The sequence below is a fragment of the Lethenteron reissneri genome, chromosome 23 (genome assembly GCF_015708825.2).
Source record: "Lethenteron reissneri isolate LAM-NWPU_2019-01 chromosome 23, ASM1570882v1, whole genome shotgun sequence".
NCBI lineage: Eukaryota > Metazoa > Chordata > Hyperoartia > Petromyzontiformes > Petromyzontidae > Lethenteron > Lethenteron reissneri.
Window position 1 is genome coordinate 631,200 of NC_083801.1, and position 18,073 is coordinate 649,272.

At 53.7% G+C, this 18,073-nt stretch overlaps 1 protein-coding gene across 1 annotated transcript; it reads right to left on the reverse strand.

The window, feature by feature from the left end:
* Positions 1-183: 183 nt before the first annotated feature.
* YBEY (ybeY metalloendoribonuclease) lies at positions 184-6,514 on the reverse strand. The gene is made up of 4 exons (XM_061556806.1): positions 5,528-6,514; positions 4,550-4,693; positions 3,419-3,487; positions 184-1,967 (listed from the first exon to the last, which is right to left on the reverse strand). Exons 1-4 carry the CDS (start codon positions 5,795-5,797, stop codon positions 1,881-1,883), a joined length of 570 nt encoding a protein of 189 aa, XP_061412790.1. The 5' UTR covers positions 5,798-6,514; the 3' UTR covers positions 184-1,880.
* Between the last annotated feature and the right edge of the window lie 11,559 nt (positions 6,515-18,073).

Below are 18,073 nucleotides of genomic sequence, written 5' to 3' on the forward strand. Positions count from 1 at the left end.
TGGGGGGGGGGGCGGCGGTGAATCGACTCCAGCGATTCGTTTGACCGCGGAAGAGTCCCCTGAGGGTCCGCGGTCATTTACCCGCTTGCCGCGAACGACTGAGACGTAAAGAATCGGAATTTGTATTGAGACCGCAGGAGGAATCCGATGAGCTCTAAAGCTCTTTTTTTCGTAACAGGTGTCCAGTATGGGGGCAGGTCAGAACGTTAGAACAACAGACAATACAAAAACACAATAGGAGTGCGACGTATAGGAATTGTAAACAGCACTGAAAAATATAAGCAAATTAAACAAAGGGGCTGTCCATAAAGACGTCACGCTATTTTGGACGATTTTTAAGGCCCACTGCGCTGCTCTTATTCAGAAGTGACCTGGCCAAAATGATAGTTGAATGAAGTGGCCGATCATTTGGAAATGTATAGTAGCCAAATACGAAAACGAATGTTGATTCTAAATGTGGAGGGGAAAACCGGAGGACCGAAAAATCCACACGACCACGGGGAGAGAGGCATGCAAACTCCAAATATATACAGCTGGCGCGTCAGGGTCGGGATTGAACCAACGACCTCCTACACAGCAGGCGAGGGAGTTCACATCTCGCCACCATGGCGCACACCCATGTCAACACCTGGGTGGCGACTTGGGGAGGCCTTCATCCAGCAGTGGATCAATCATGGCTGATGATGATTAGCAGCAGGAGGCGTTTGTGATACGCTCCTAAATACCAAGGAATGCAACATTGAAACATACATTGGCGTTGTTGTAGACAATTACAAAATAACTGCAGACAGCTCACTGCCTCCACACACATCCTTCCCTCCATACAAAATAAACGCATTTTGACGCATCCCATCAGCGGCACAGCCTCCTTCAGGGAGTGCATTATTTCAGCAGCATTTGTTCAACACAAGGACGAATCATAATCTGTATTGATTCCGCAGGACGAATCCAATGAGCTATGACGCTCTTTTCACAGAGGTCCAGTAGGGGCAGGTAAACAAGTAAAACAACAATTACAAAAAACTACAGGAGTGCAAATTATAAACTCTGGACCGGTTTTATACCAGTTTTGACATCAGCAGAATCAGGTTTCCTGGTGAACTGCCAGATGTTTATACACTAGGACCCTCTCCTCCAATGGATTTGGATCGAGTTCGACACAAAATAATAAAACATAACCCAGAACAATCATGATTACTTTGTTTTATGTGTTCAGCATCGTCCATAATGTATTCAGTATTTACAATTGACTTCCAAACGTGAATGCAAATTGTTAGACCTTCAATAGTGCTGCTTGTTGCTGGCCACTTGCCATTATAAATATTTGTGCTAGTCCTCAGCAATTGATTTAAAAAAAATTCATACCATCAATTTGGTATTCATGCTGTCATTGTTACAGCGCAAGGCTATCACAAAGGAAGGCGCTGCTCTGTTTCAGTCTGCGGTCACTTCATAGTAGGGAGCGATGTTGCTGCTGTGTGTATGTTATTTTTTCGAATTTGGACCAAAACGCCAGCACACAATGGCCTCCCCGTCTCAAATTACGACAGGGTATCTTTTCCGTCCACTCTGAAGCAGATGAGGAGTGGTATTTTACGGTTCATACACACACCGCAGTATTAATGATGGCCTGCCGGATTGTAACTACGAGCCTCTGTAATAAGCGGCAAACTTGCTAACTCTGAGCCACGTCACCATCCCAAAAGTTCGAGAGGGGCTTCCAGGGTAACGAGGTAGTTGCCAAAGTCATTGTCCGGAGGCTGGCATGGTAGAGCGTGGAGAGGTGGTGAGGCTGACATAGCAGAGCGTGGTAAGGTTCTTGAGGCATCTCTGTACAATATTGTGCCACCCGCAGCTCGAGCAGGTTTCGACGGTGGGAGTCAGAACGTCCCAGCTGTGAGAGGCGCGAGCGTGACGCCCGTGATGCGGCCGTATTCCAACAGCACCTCGCTCTCCTTCTCGTACATCTGCAAGCACAATGGCCAACATTTGCCGCTTTATTATTACACAGCTCATCTCAATACTTTTTCAGGGGGTCCTGCTGAGTTTCCACTGTAGGGAGTCATGTTGCAACATATAATTCCAATTCAATAATTTTCAGGAACATTTTCAGCATTGGATTTTTTTTAGCAAATACCGATTAAATTGTGCTTTTTTTTGTAGATATGGTAGGAAAGCAGAGGACCCGGAGGAAAACCATGCAAAACAAGGACACATGCAATCTCCACGAGGTGCCCGAGTCCTGCCGCCCATGGTTGATAGGACGGATACAGAATTGCTTGCTCACAGTCACTGCTGGCGGCAGGGCCTCCACGAGAGACCGATTTGGAGGGTATTTCTCTGTTCTTCTGGGACGTTCTGGCGTTTTGGAAGAGATAGGAGGTAACCAGGGCCGTCTATAGGGAGATACGGGACCCGGGGCAAACCCTACTGTGTTGGGCCAGCGGATGCCTTAAAACTAAACGGGAGGTATTATATCTGACAGCGTGACATCGAAGCGGGTGTCCCCCCAAAGTGCGGCGCATGGGGCGATCGTCCCGATTCGCCGTACCCGAGGGACAGCTCTGCGAGTAACTACACATAACCCCACCGCACCTGACCTGCCGATCAAATAACTGTGGTGCACACCCAACTGCCATTCCAGGAGACTGAATCGACATCTTTCACGTTTTCCAAGATCACCGAAAAGCCACTTACTGTGAATAAAACGATTACTGATCACGATGTGTTATTGATGTAGCAACCTCACTTTACTCCGGGGCATTTCAGAGGGTTGTGCATGTGATCTCAAACAAGTGAAAGGGCACCCCCAGTAGCAGTGTAGGGGCACAAGGTGACTCGGGGGCCTAGCCTGCCAATGGGCATGAGTCCACCACGAGTAGCAAGCGCTAGCTATAAAACCACTTTGGAACAGAAGGTAAGGTTGAGTGTATTTGAGGCAGGAAGGCTATCTGCATTATGGTAGGGATCAGAGAGCTGGACCCTTGGTAGCTAGGAAAGAAGTTGTCATGCATTGGATCCCAGGTGACTGAGCCAGATGCTAGGAAGCCAGGAGAAGAATTGCACAATTCGGGAAGAGAACATGGCAGGTGAGTGTTGTAGTTACGATAACGCAGGATGGGGGAGTGCCAATTGCCGAGACAGGCAGAGCAGTTGGTGGGAGACTGTCAGGCCAGCTGTGTGGGTCAATGTGAGAATGTGGGTCTCTTTGAGTCTACGGCTAGATGGTGAGATACTGTCAGAGCAGACCTCACCTGAGGGATCTGGTGGAGGCTAGAGAGTGTTGGAGGCATTGGTGACTCTGGCTATTATGCCATCTTGATCTTGAGTGGCAACGTAGCACAGAGCGTCCACTAACGTTCTCTCAGCGAGCACACGCAGCACCAGCCTGGTCTCATGTACATGCACAGTACCTCACCTGCTTCCAATCGGCCATGGTATCATGGGTGTAGCCCAGTAAATGGCACATGCCATGTAATAAAGTCACCTGCGAGGGAACACGACACATACTAATCATCGTTACAAGCGCAAATAGTTAACGATTACTACATATTAGTGTAATGCTTGTTAAGCCAGGAAAGCTTCACTGAGTCTCAAACTCTTTCAGGAGCGTCCTGCTAAGTGTTCACAGTATGGGGGTGACGTGGCTTTCTTTAATCTTCTTTGAGAAATTTGTAACGCAATATTTCTTATTTGCCAAATTTTGGATGACACCGGCAGACAATGACCTGCGTTTTTAGAATGACATCACGGGATCTTTGACTTCCACTGTGCAGGAGACGGTCGGTGCATGGTGTTTTTTTTGTTAATCCACACTGCAGTATTAACCAGGGTGACCGCCATCCTTCAACAACAAACTCTGCAACAAGTGACGAACGCGCTACCCCTCCACCAGTGGTGACGCTCGCGCCTCAAAGCAAGAAGCGTCTGGATTTGACTTTCGACTCTGGCGCCTTCTGTGTGGAGTTTGTATGTTCTGCCCCTGTTATGCATGAATTTTCCATTTTTTCCCCATAGCTAAAAAGACAAACATTCTATTGGTATTGGCTAAACATCCAAATGCTGAGAAATTAACTGCAAATTACCAAATTTGGAATTACACAACAGCAACATTGCCCCTTACTGCAAAAACTTGGCAGGAAACTCTGGGAAAATACGTGGTGTGCGTTGTACATCGTATTGTATTTTGCAAAACTTTATCGTTACTTTATTTATCGGAATTTTTTTTCTTAATGCGTTTTTTGCTTAACACGGCACTTTTCAGGGATACATCTACCACTTCAAGTACTTACAGTACTTGATATGATTGGCTCTGTTGGTTGGCGGAAGCCATAGCTGAATATTGGCTTTAACGTACTAACCCACAGCTAACTCAGAATCTTAACGGTAGTCTTCGTGGTGAGCACGCGTTGTGAGTCCTGGTTGTGAGTGCACGTCGTGAGTCATGGTGAGTGTGTGTGGTGAGTCCTTGTCGTGAGCCCACGTGGTGAGCACGCATGGCTGGTGCTCGGCGTGCTTGGGGAATCTGCCTGGCCGGAGCCTCGCTCACCGTGAGCGCGTCATGAAAACGTTCTCCTGCACGCAGGCTCTGCTGGATGTAGCTCACCCCCAGGTACACATCCCCCAGGTTCACGTCCCCCAGAGAGTCGCCCGTGCCGTCCTCGGCTTCCAGCAGCACCCCTGGAGCCACGACCTACGGGCATACCCGAATGGTTTGCAAAGTTGACAGCCCATCAGTCCTCTGGGGGTTGAGGGTCATAAAAAATAAGTTCCACTTTTTGCGGTGAGTCAACTGCCAGCTGTGCTACAGACTCGCCCCTGCCACGTGAACGTGTAATTCCACGGCTGCCACTGAAGGACTGTTAAATACAGTAGACTCTCGATAATCCGCGCTGACAGGGAAGACGGCCACGGATAATTCAAAAATATAAATTTTTTGCGGATCTCTGTGCAAAAACGAACGATCGACTGATCAATGTGCGTGCTCAGTGATAACACTTTCCTGCTTCCCCGCAGAAGAGTCCACCCACTAAGTGGATCGCAGAGCCACGCCAATCAACATCAGACTCCACCTACTGATGTAAAGATCTGCAACTACTTTCCTGGAGGCGATCACGTGGATTTTGTATTAACCGGAGCTCATATTTGTTTCGTTTAAGCACGTGACTTGTAATAAACATTTCCAAGAATAGCAATGTATAACTTTATTATTAATTTGGGCTTAAGGGAAAATCCATGAGTTATGAATTCATGTCAAAATCTCAGATGCGCGGTTAATCCGCAAATCGGAGAAACAGCACGCGGATAATCGAGAGTCTACTGAAGATGAGCTTTACTCATTTGAGCAGCAATCACTTTTGACGGCCAATGAGAGCGACGTTCTTTCAGCCAGTGTTAAGTTAACGTCAAGACGCGGGTTTTGAATGAATGAATTACATCACACCCTGATTGTACACAACACGTGACGCCACCCCGGGCAATGTGGCGAGAATACCAAACATGAACGAACGATTCCCCGGCGCGGCACCTGCGCGTAGGGGAACGCCAGCACATCAGTGGCGCGGTCTTCCCCGCGGTAGTGGAGGTTGAGGTTGCGGATGCGAGGCGAGGAGACGCAGAGTGCGGAGAGGAGGAGGCGACGAGGAGGAGGAGGAGGTGGAGGAGGCGCCGAGCGGCCAGTCACAAGCAGCACGCGCAGCAGCAGCTCCGCGTCGCGCCGCAAACGCGAGCGGGACACGGGCACCAGGGCCTGCGCGTTACGGATTAGCACACTCATACCACCACTAACCACCACCATAACTAAGCTAACTGCACGGCCACAACTATCACCACCAACTACCGCCGCCCAACCACGGCGCTTGTGCCAGGCTAGGTGCACTTCGAAGCCACTTGAGGTGTCCGGAGGCTCGCTGCTGGCAGGAATTTCACGGAACAGACGGTGCAGGTGCCGTGGTTTGACTGGCAGATTCAGGCGAGGGGACCGACAGACAGACCGGCGTTTCTTTAACAAACTCAGCACCACCACCACCGCTAACTTGTACCATGAGCGCCGCAGCCTCCACTCCCAGGCCCGGCAAGCGGCGCACGGTGCGGGCCCGGCAAGCGGCGGGAGTTGACGGCGCAGGCACCCTGACCCTTAACACGTGGAGCAGCGGGCCAGCAACATTCAGCACTATCTCATCCCGCAGGTGTTATTACAGGCGGCAGGGTGGTACACAAACGCTAGGTTCTGGGCAGCGAGGGAGCGTGTCGGCAGCGAGACGTTAAAGCCGCGAGCGAGCAGGAGGCGCAAGTGCGTGAGCGACCCCTCCTGTTCGATCCCATAGCAAACACGCGCCGTGTACCATCGTAGTATCACAATGCCGAAAATATACTCGCAGATGATGTACTCAAAATTGATCAAAGACAAACATCCCCCGTATAGCTTTACACACTTTTGGGGCAAGTGCTGTTATAGCGAGCATCTATGAAGACCACGCCCGGCCGCCTTTGTCTCCCTCGTGGTTAAATTTTACACATTACACCGGGTACTCAATTGAGGCTCAGTCGACCCAGGTGCTACTCGCTAACAGCACTTGCCCCAACAGTCTGTTAAGACTAAACGGGGGATCTTTGCCATGTGTGTGCACGAACACCCGCGCTGACGTCCACCCCCTCCACTCCCCCCTCCTCCTCCTCGTCGGCCGCCTCTTGCCGGGCCCCCGCAGATCGGGTGATTCCCCCCCAACGCCAGCGCCCTCTCTGAAGGGACATCGCTAATTCGCTGGCTCCCCACCGCCCGGGGTTATCTCCCACACGCCCACGTACACCACCACAAAGAACGAACGCGGTGGCGTGCACGCGCGCGCCCCTGCAGGCGCTTGTTTTACACAACGGCCCCAAAAAGGATGGTGAACCGCTGGCATGGGCCCCGCGTCGTGTCGTGCATGTTCCAGACGAGTCCAGCGACGATGACTTGGTGGCTGCTGCTCCTCGCTGGACCCCGCAACGCCGGCAGGACACGCGGCACGACAGGGCCGGATGGTCGCGAGCGGGGGCAAAGGCGGCCGACCATTGGGCGGCCGCCACATGCTTCAAGTGTGGCCGACTGGGCCAATTCGCCCGTGATTGTCGGCGCCGGTTCCGACCTCCGCAGCTTCCGTCGGCCCTTCCTCCATCTTCTCTACCGGACGCGGATCGCCATCTTTCTCGGGCAAGTCAGCATGCATCGAGTACCCGGCAGGTCCCAACACCTCATGCATCCGCTCGCACCCCCGTAGGTTTATCGGATGTTAATTGTCGGCATGCTGATTCGGTACCGCACACTATTACTCAGTGGAAGAAATTAGCTCGGAGGGTGGTTGCGGCAGCGTCGGGGTCTTCTACGGTGCCGGGCACCATTCAAGGGGTAGACGTGCGTATTTTGGTGGACACCGGTGCGTCGGCAACCATAATTTCGGGCGTAATTTTTCACCTGTTATCCATCCCTGCGTCGCGGGTCAAGCTGGCTATCGACGCATGCATTCCCGCTAATGGGGTGGCATGGGTATCATAGGACGGGTACATGTCCACATTGCCATAGGAAATGTTGCCGCGTCGGGATCGGTTCTTATCTCCCGATCGTTGGCAGTTCCCTGTCTGTTGGGCACCGATTTTCTTCGTCGGATGCCTGTTAAAATCCTTGTCGATCAGGGCTGTTTAGAAATGGCAGGGGGCTGTAGGATGTCTTTCCTGCCATCCTTGTGGGGCCGCCCACCTCCGGGACACGCCGTTCACGCACTTGCTGATGTCACTGTGGAGATCCCCCCTGGTACACAGATGCTCATCCCATTGCGTTATCGAAAGCGGGTGGAGGTCGCTGACAGGGAGGCGGGTGTGTTGCTATCCCCGTCAAACTCCTTGGCTAAGGCTTTCTTTCTTGTCGCGGCTCAAACAATCGTTCGGGCTGGACAAGCCCCGTTCTTGCAAGTGTTGAATGGGGGCCCGGAACAAGTAGTCATTCCGGCGGGTGCAGTATTGGCCCATGCCACTACCGACTTCACTAGCCTTGATGGGGACCGGCCGAGGGTACAGGCTGCTGGCGTGTCTCGGGCCACTAATTCGGACGATCGATGGATCGCCGAATTGTGCCATGAGAATTCGTCTTTGTCCTCCACGCAGCGAAAAGCATTGCGTTCACTACTGTCGAAATACGCTGACGTCTTCAGCAAAGATTACTTTGATTTGGGTCGTACCTCGCTCTTGTCACACCATATTGACACCGGTGCGGCAGGACCGATATGTATGAACCCACACCGCATGAGTCCTGCTGAAAGGGAGCACGTGCGTGGCGCGGTTGACGACATGTTGGCGGCCGACATCATTTCGCCATCCAACAGTCCTTGGGGCGCACCGGTGGTGTTGGTTAAAAAGAAGGACTGGCAAATTGAGGTTCTGTGCTGATTTTCGCCGGCTAAATAAAATATCCGTGGCGGATGCGTACCCCCTGCCACGGATGGACGATTCGTTAGACACCTTGTCGGGGGCTAATTTTTTCTCTACCCTGATCCTCTCGTCAGGTTTTTGGCAACTTCCCCTCGATGATGCGTCGAAGCCAAAAACGTCGTTTCGCACGCCGCAAGGTTTGTTTGAATTTAACCGCCTTCCCATGGGCTTGAATGCCGTGCCTGCGACGTTCCAGCACCTGATGGAGTTGGTACTGGCAGGACTACAGTGGGAGACTTGTCTCATATATTTGGACGACATTATTGTTTTCAGTTGCACTTTCGAAGAACACCTTCAACGGCTGGAGGATGTTTTTCAAAGAATGCGGTCTGCCGATCTCAAATTTAAACCAAAAAAGTGTCATTTGTTGCAGCATTCCGTTCGTTACCTCGGACACATTGTCAGCTCTAGTGGTGTCTCCACTGACCCTCACAAGACTTCATGTGTCCGTGAGTGGCTGACTGCCCACTTCCGTAGGCGACGTGCGACGGTTCATAGGCTTTGCATCCTATTGTAATAAGGGACTCTTCAAACAGTGTAGATCTCCATTGTCCTTTATTCGGGTTCTTGTCTCTCTCTCGCCCCTACGGCGTCCTTGCTCAGACCAGCACCTCCTCCACCGTGCACCCTGCAGCCACACCGCTGCTCCGCTCCGCAGCTACACCGCTGCTCCGTCTGCAGCAACACTGCTGCTCCGCTCTGCAGCCACACTGCTGCTCTGTGTGCCCCGCACACTCTGCTAGCTCTTCACGCCCGGCTAGCTTCCCACACTCCACTAGCTCTGCTGTGCCCCATGTACACCGCTGGCCGACGGTGCCGTGGCCTTCCACCACGTGGCAATCACGCCACCCTCTCGCCACTGCCCAGCGTGGCCTCCTCCTGTTTCCACTCCTTCTCAACTCCCAGATCCCTTCCGGTTCTCCCCCTAAATCCTCTCTCTCACGTGACCCTGACTCCTCCTTCTCCTCACGTGACCCAGACTCCGCCCCCTCATTCCTTGCTCGCATTACATGACCCCCCCCCCCGATGAAAAAACCAGCCGTCCCCGGCTGCAACAGAACAAAATAATGCGAGCAAATTACAACCATCCGGCATCACCAGACAACGGAGATTATAACAACACAACAACAACAAGAACAACAATTAACGAAACAACAACAACAAGAACAACAATTAACGAAAGGAAAGGGACTTGGAACGCGTGCGGGTCGCCGGCCCGTCCCGAACGGGAGGCGGCCCCCCCACAGACCATGACCGCGACAGGGTTTTAAGAGCGGCGGGATCGGAACCGCCCGCCGCTGTTGGAGGCCCGTCAACACCAAAGTCCCGTTCCCCAGAGAGACCCGTCGCCAGGGTCTCTCGCAATCGCGTCCGTGGTGGGGTTGGAGGGGCAGCGGGGTCAAGTGTCCCCGTCGCCGTGGTAGGCCCACCCGGAGCAGGATTGGCTGCATCCGCCTGCGTCACGGCCGGTTTGTCTGTAGAAGGCACGACAGGCACGCTTGCAGGTTGAACAGGCAAAGTAAGAGGCGCGTCGGATGCAACAGACACCGGCAAGGCAACATTAGGAGATGACGCATCCATCTGCGGGGCCACGTAGGGTTTCAACCGAGACGTATGGACGTACCAGCGCCGCGATCTGAACCGAACACGTGCGGACTGCAGGTTAGGAACCTCAATAAGCTTAACCGGCCCCTGCCATGGTTTGTACAACTTAGGGGAGGTCCCCGCCCACACCTACGGGCAGTGCAGCCAGGCCATGTCCCCCACTCGCTAGGGGGATTTCCCATCCGAGCGCCGAGCGCAACGTTCATTCCGGGCCTGGGTCTAGGCCGTAGCCAATCGGGCCCCCTCCCGTGCCTCTGCCACGCGACGAACAGCGTCGTGAATGTACTCGGGGAGAGGCTTAACAGGACCCTTCGTCCCCGTACCCAGCTGCACGTCCACCGGCGGCACATTCTCGCGGCCGTACATAAAAAAAAAGGTGAATACCCCGTCGACGCATGAGGCGTCATCCGGTATGCGGAGAGTACCCCAGGGATATGCAAATCCCAATCAGCCTGTTTTTCACTAACCGTGTGACACAGCATGGCCGAAAGGGTTCGATTTAGCCGTTCCACCATGCCATCCGTTTGCGGGTGGTAGGGAGACGTCCGAACCTTCTTGGTTCCCAGTGCAGCACACACCTCAGCCAACAATTTAGAAGAAAAATGCCGCCCTTGGTCCGTGAGCAACCTTTCCGGTGCCCCTTTGTCCATTACATATCCGAATAGGAACGCGTCCATGATAGACGCCGCCGACTGGTCAGGTAAGGGCCAAGCCATCGGCCAGCGGGAAAGATATTCCACCACGACCAGCAAAAATGTATTCCCCCTAGCGGATGGCGGGAAGGGCCCCAAAATATCCAATGCCACCAACTCATTAATCCGAGACACCTGTATGGACTGCACTGGCGGCACATATGGGTGTTTAGGCGGCTTCCGCCGGGCACATTCGGGACACGCCCGAATGTGCCCGATGACATCAGTCGTCATGCCGTGCCAGAAGTAGTCCCGCTGCAACGTCAACAAGGTTTTCTGCACCACGAGATGTAACAAAGTCTCGGAGTGCAGAGTCCGAACCAACTCGTATCGTAACGACGACGGCACCACCAGACGCCAGCGATCGTGCAACCCTTCCCTCCACATCAGCAAGCCATCCCGGAGAGCGGCTCCCGGCGTCCCACCGGACAGCGGTCTCCCCGTCCCCTTCGCAGCCTGACCCCGCAAGGCCCCCAGCGACTCATCAAGCAATTGCTCGCGAATCCATACCGAGCGCGGCAGGTTCAAAACCCCATCAGCCGGTCCTGGGCATACAGGAGCCTCGGGCACCTCGACAGCTGACACGACAGGCCGAGGGGGTTGCGGAACCCGCGTACACCTATTCGTACCCGAAGCGCAAGCGCAAGGGGATCCCTGCAGCAATCTGGAGAGTGCGTCCGCGTTCGCGTGACGTGACCCCTCCCGATACTGAATTTCGAACGAAAATTCCTGCAGGGTTTCCAACCATCGTGCCAATTGGCCAGATGGTTGGTCAACTCTCAGGGCATATTGCAAAGCCGCATGGTCCGTCCGAACAATAAACGTACGGCCATATAGATACGGCCGATATTGGCGGAGAAAATGCACAATAGCCAATAGTTCGCGGCGAGTAATGCAGTAGCGGGTCTCTGCCGGAGACAGCACGCGGCTACCGTAAGCTACTACACGTTCAACGCCGCCCTTGGACTGTGACAGAACAGCCCCAATCCCGGTGTCACTAGCGTCAGTATCCAGAATAAAAGGCTGATCAAAATCTGGATAGTCCAACGTCGGTGCCGTCGCCAAACGATCGCGTAGGCCCTCAAATGCCGCTTCCTCCGTCGGCCCCCAGCTAAACCTCCGGCCCTTCGCCGTAAGGAGGTGCAACGGCCTAGCGATCGTAGCAAAGTTCGGAACGAACCTGCGATAATATGAAGCGAACCCAACGAACCGACGTATGTTCCCCACTGTGGCCAGAGTTGGCCAGTTACGAACGCACGCCGTCTTCTCTGGGTCCGTGGCCACCCCGTCCGCACTGACTATGTGGCCCAAATAACGCACGGATCGCTGCAGTAGGTGACACTTCTTGGGTTTAAATTTCAAATTGGCGGAGCGCATCCTAGCAAACGCCGCGTCCAATCTCTGCAGATGTTCCTCAAACGTGCGGCTGAAGACGATAACATCATCTAAATATATCAAACATGTCTCCCACTCCAGACCCGTTAACACAAGCTCCATCAGCCGCTGAAAAGTGGCGGGGGCAGCATTCAAGCCCATTGAAAGACAATTAAAATGAAATAAGCCCTGCGGCGTACGGAAAGCCGTCTTTTCCCTCGAGGACTCGTCCAGGGGAAGCTGCCAGAATCCCGACGAGAGGTCAAGCGTAGAAAAAAACTTCGCCCCAGACAAGACATCGAGGGAATCATCCATACACGGCAGGGGGTACGCGTCTGCCACCGACACTTTATTCAATTTGCGAAAATCTACACAAAATCGCAATTCCCCATCCTTTTTCTTCACAAGGACCACCGGCGCGCCCCACACACTGTTGGACGGGGAAATAATGTCAGCAGCCAGCATATCCTCCACTGCGCCGCGAACATGATCCCGCTCCGTCGGACTCAACCGATGCGGGTTCATCCGAATCGGAGCAGCATCCCCCGTATCAATATGGTGGGAGAGCAAGGAGGTGCGTCCCAAGTTGAAATCGTCCGAACTAAAAACGTCGGAATACCTTTCCAACAGCGCGAAGCGCTGGATCGTTGGTCCCCAGTCAAAGACGCGTTTTCCTGGCACAACTCGGCAATCCACCGATCATCCTGCGCCGTGGAGGCCGAGACCCCCCCTACAAGGCCCCGGCAGTGCCGGTCGTCATGGGCCGTGAAAGCCGTCGTAGCGTGAGCCAAAACCGTTCCGGCCGGTACACTAACATTATCCGCGCTTCCATTCAACACTTGTAAAAACGGAGGCTGACCCGGCCGGACAATAGTCTGTGCCCCGACCAGCGTCAAGCCACCCGTTATAGCCGTGGACGGAGATAACAACACACCCGCCGCTCCCTCAATGCCAGGCACAGGTTTCCGATACCTCAACGGAATAAGCATCTGCGAACCAGATGGAATATCAACAGATACCTCGGACAGCGCCTGTACCTGGCAGACAGGAGCAGACTGGCCCCAGGGCGACGGCAAGAATGAAATTTTCCGACCCCCCGGTAATTCAATACAATTATGATTCACCCTTATTTGAATGGGCATTTTTGCCAAGAAATCGGTCCCCAACAAACAGGGCACCGCGAGGGACCTTCAAATCAACACGGTCCCTGAAGCCGACACCCCCCCAATTGATATGCTGGCGTCCACCTGACCCACAATGCCCATACTTCCCCTATTCGCCGCAATCCAAGAGTCATAAACCGGTCGCACCCTCCCCGGCGGAATGGCTATGAGATGGAAAATCACGTCGGAGATAATAGTCGCGGACGCACCTGAGTCCACCAAAATGTGCACATCGACCCCTTGGATCGAACCAGGCACAGTGGACAACCCAGTAGCGGCCGCCACCACCCTCCGTGCCAATTTCCGCCACTGCGTCAGCGAGCGACACGGGTCAATCACCGCCCCCCCCCGTTAATAATGGCACACGGACCGCGCGGCGATGGTGATGCATGAGATGACAGGCCTTGCAGGATGTCTGATGCGTACCGACTTGCCTGTCCTGGATGGTCCTGCCGCGTCGCGTCCGTGGTCGAGGCCTCCTGCTGGGGCGGCCGCGGAATGCAAGCTCAACAATCTCTGGCGAAGTGGCCTTTACGGCCGCAGCGGAAACACACCAAGTCGGTTCGCCGTGCAGCACCCCCTCTGTCTTGGCGCTCCCGCGCCGGCGGCCCAGAGCGCAACCCCGCTCCCCCTCGAGCAGGCCACTGGGTGGATGCCGCCGTCAACTCCTCAGGACCCCTGTCATCTCGAACGTAGATAGCCTTCTTCGGGTCCCACCCTGTCGCACCGCCTTCGACCGTGGGGCCCCCCGTCCAAGCCGATACCTGTTTCCACCGTCGAAGGTTAAATTGGGCATCCAGGCACTTAGCCGCCGCACGGGATGTTAACTTATCGTGCCCGCACACCGGCATGGGGATGCCCAAATCCCTGGACAACTCCAACATTTTACCCAATATCAAGGGCTCCAGCAAGTCGGGCTCATGTCCGGATATGCGGCCATAGCCAGCTCCAACACAGCGCCCCGGAATGCCACCAGCGATTCTTCAGGTGCCCGTTGTCGCTGCACGAACCTACGATGAGCATCGTCCGGGGGTTCATAAGCCTCCGCCATTTCTTCAAACACCCCCTGTAGCGTCGTCTTCTTCGCGGCCTTGATGGAGCGGAAGAACCTCATGGATTCGTCGCATCCGTCCACTTGGCGGATCGAACTGCCGCTTCAAAACAACAGGCGAATGCGCTCCAATCCCCGCCGATAGAGAATTCCTTCACCGTCGTCAGACGATGGCTGCGGGTCCCCACGTCGCCGTCTCCCGCCGAAGGTGTTCCACGCGGCGGCGACAAGATGGCGTCTCCCTGCGACGGGGTCAAAATGGCGGCTTCCCGTGGTGGAGGCAGCAAGATGGCGGCTTCCCGCCGTTCGTCTCCGACCACACCCAAGATGGCGGCGTCGTGCCGCGTGTTGGAGAGGGCTGGAAGCGTCGGCAAGGCCCCAATTGCGGACGGCTCGGCCCCACTCAAAGGTTCCCCGCTTGGCCGCCCCGCTAGCATCGTCGTCGTCACCAGGGCACACAACTGCGTCAAAACAGCCCTCAGTGAATCAAGTTGGGCCGCTACGAGTCGCCATCCCTCCTCGGCGCCCGCCGATGCAGACGGTCCAGCCACCCCGGTAACATCTTGCACTCCCGGCGCGTCGCCCGTCCCTGCGTCGCCTCCACCTTCCATTGTCGGGAGCGCCACCACCGGAGGAAGATCGTCGTTGTCTTCAGAAGATGGTGCAGGTATGTTCTTTTTCTTGAGATGTTTCGACAATGTAATAAAAGACTCTGCAGGTGATGTAGGTCTCCGTCTGTCCTTTATTTGGGTTCTTGTCTCGCACCCGCGGCGTCCTCAGTCGGACCCGCGTCTCTTCTGTCGTGCACCCCACGCACGCGTCGTGTGCCCCGCACACCCCGCAGCCACACCGCTGCTCCGTGTGCCCCGCACACCCCGCAGCCACACCGCTGCTCCGTGTGCCACGCACACTCCGCAGCCACACCGCTGTTCCGTGTGCCACGCACACTCCGCAGCCACACCGCTGCTCTGTGTGCCCCACGCACACCTCTAACTCCTCACACCCCGCTAGCTACTGCTACCTCACGTACACCGCCGGCCGACGGTGCCGTGACTCCGACCACGTGGCAAATGGCGCCACTCCTCCGCCACCACCCAGCGTGGCTCTCCCCCATTTCCACTCTCTTCCAACTCTCAGATCTCTTCCGGCTCTCGCCCTATATCCTCCTTCTCACGTGACCCTGACTCCTCCTTCCCGTACTGCCCCTGTCTCCACCCCTACTCACCCCAACTCCCATTGGAGCCGAGGTGAGCAGTGGCTCCTCCCACTCGCTCCGTCGACCAGGCTCCGTCTCCCCAATACTCCGGCCCGTGTGAGTGGCGCGGAGGCAGCACCCACCCTGTCCTTGCTCGCATTACACCTGTATAAAAGACACCTGTTCACAGAAGCAATCAATCAATCAGATTCCAAACTCTCCACCATGGCCAAGACCAGGGACAAGATTGTAGACCTACACAAGGCTGGAATGGGCTACAAGATCATCGCCAAGCAGCTTGGTGAGAATGTGACATTCGCAAATGGAAGAAACACAAAATAACTGTCAATCTTCCTCGGCCTGGGGCTCCATGCAAGATCTCACCTCGTGGAGTTGCAATGATAATGAGAACGGTGAGGAATCAGCCCAGAACTACACGGGAGGATCTTGTCAATGATATCAAGGCAGCTGGGACCATAGTCACCAAGAAAACAGTTGGTAACACACTACGCCGTGAAGGACTGAAATCCTGCAGCGCCCGCAAGGTCACCCTGCTCAAGAAAGCACATATACATGCCCGTCTGAAGTTTGCCAATGAACATCTGAATCTTCTTGGTTCTTTCGGTAAAGTCACGTAGAAGGGAAGTAATAAAATAATAAAAATAAAACATAATAAAACAATTCTCACGACGTTTCGGCCACAACGCAAGCAGCCGTCCTCAGGTGAAAACCAGGTCCGTCGAGGCGACAGAGTCTGAATGAAACAGCACACGAGCTTGGAGCATATATATAAGCTGGGCGCATTGACAAAGGAATTTGCATATCAAAAGGAATTTAGCATATTTATGGGAAATGTAGGAATGTGATTAGTACTGCATATGCATGTGCATTATGCAGGATTAACAGCATCAAAGGGAGCTGCAGTTACTGCTGCTTCTGCAGTTGCTGCTGCTGCAGTTTCTGCTGCTGCTGCAGTTGCTGCTGCTGCTGCACTTGCTGCTGCTGCTGCACTTGCTGCTGCTGCTGCACTTGCTGCTGCTGCAGTTGCTGCCTTATCCATTTTAATATAACACTATGTATTATTCTACCCACCCTAATGTGTATCACACTGCTATATGTTGTAACTGCAGCTGACAATGACCCAAAACACACGGCCAAGGCAACAAAGGAGTGGCTCAAGAAGAAGCACATTAAGGTCCTTGGCCTCGCCAGTCTCCAGACCTTAATCCCATAGAAAATCTGTGGAGGGAGCTGAAGGTTCGAGTTGCCAAAGATCTGCAAAGAGGCGTGGGACAAAATCCCTCCTGAGATGTGTGCAAACCTGGTGGCCAACTACAAAAAACGTCTGACCTTTGTGATTGCCAACAAGGGTTTTGCCACCAAGTACTAAGTCATGTTTTGCAGAGGGGTCAAATACTTATTTCCCTCATTAAATGCAAATCAATTTATACAATTTTTGACATGCGTTTTTCTGGATTTTTGTTGTTGTTATTCTGTCTCTCACTGTTCAAATGAATCTACCATTAAAATTATAGACTGATCATTTCTTTGTCAGTGGGCAAACGTACAAAATCAGCAGGGGATCAAATACTTTTTTCCCTCACTGTATATACATGAGCAGACCATGGTTGCGGCTGTAACCTCACTCCCAAGCTGCTGCTGCTGACGTGTGTGTGTTTGCAACCTATCGCATAGGATTGCCTAGCACCGACTGACCGGCCGATAGGCAGAGTGAAAGACGTAGCACTAGCGTTATATTCTAAACATAGATCTTCGGTTGACGACTGAAAGTCAATATAAGTTTCATCCGAAACCGAAACCAGACCGAAAGTAAAAAAAATTACTTTCGGCCGAAACCTAAAGTAAACGGAAAGTTAAAAATTTACTTTCGGCCGAAACCGAAAATATGCCAAAAGAGGCCATTTGCCAAACTAAAACCGAATTTCGGTCGGCCTCTACTATTTACGTGACTTTACCGAAAGACCAAAAGAATGTTCTTCATTAGTTTTCATAGGGGGGCCACTTTTGCCCGTAAGGCATCATTTTGAGGGCTGCCACACCGCCTGCAAGGGATGTTTTCACATTTGTGTAATATCGGGGGCCACACATCAGGGGCCGCACTAAATGCCACCAGGGGCCAACAGTGGCCCATGGGCCTTGCAATGTAGAACACTGATTTAAACTATTAAGAGAAGTGGGTTTGGACAGGGCACGTCATCCGGGAGTGGCAGCCAAGCAACGAAACGGAACGTGTCCACCAGGTGATGGAGCGATTAAATCAGCTCATTGTCAAATCCAATAAACCTAAGATGTCCATCTAGTTGCCTCTTAATCCTCTCTAGAACAAGAATTTGCAGGGCCGTCTATGGGGTGGGGTGCAGGACCTGGGGAAAACCCCGGTGTGTGGGCACCCAAACCAAACCGGAAGTATTACATCTGACAGTGTGGCGTCAAAGCGTACCCCCCTCCCCCCAAAGCATGGGGCCCGGGGCAAATGCCCCGATTCGCCGTACGCCTCGGGACGGCTCTG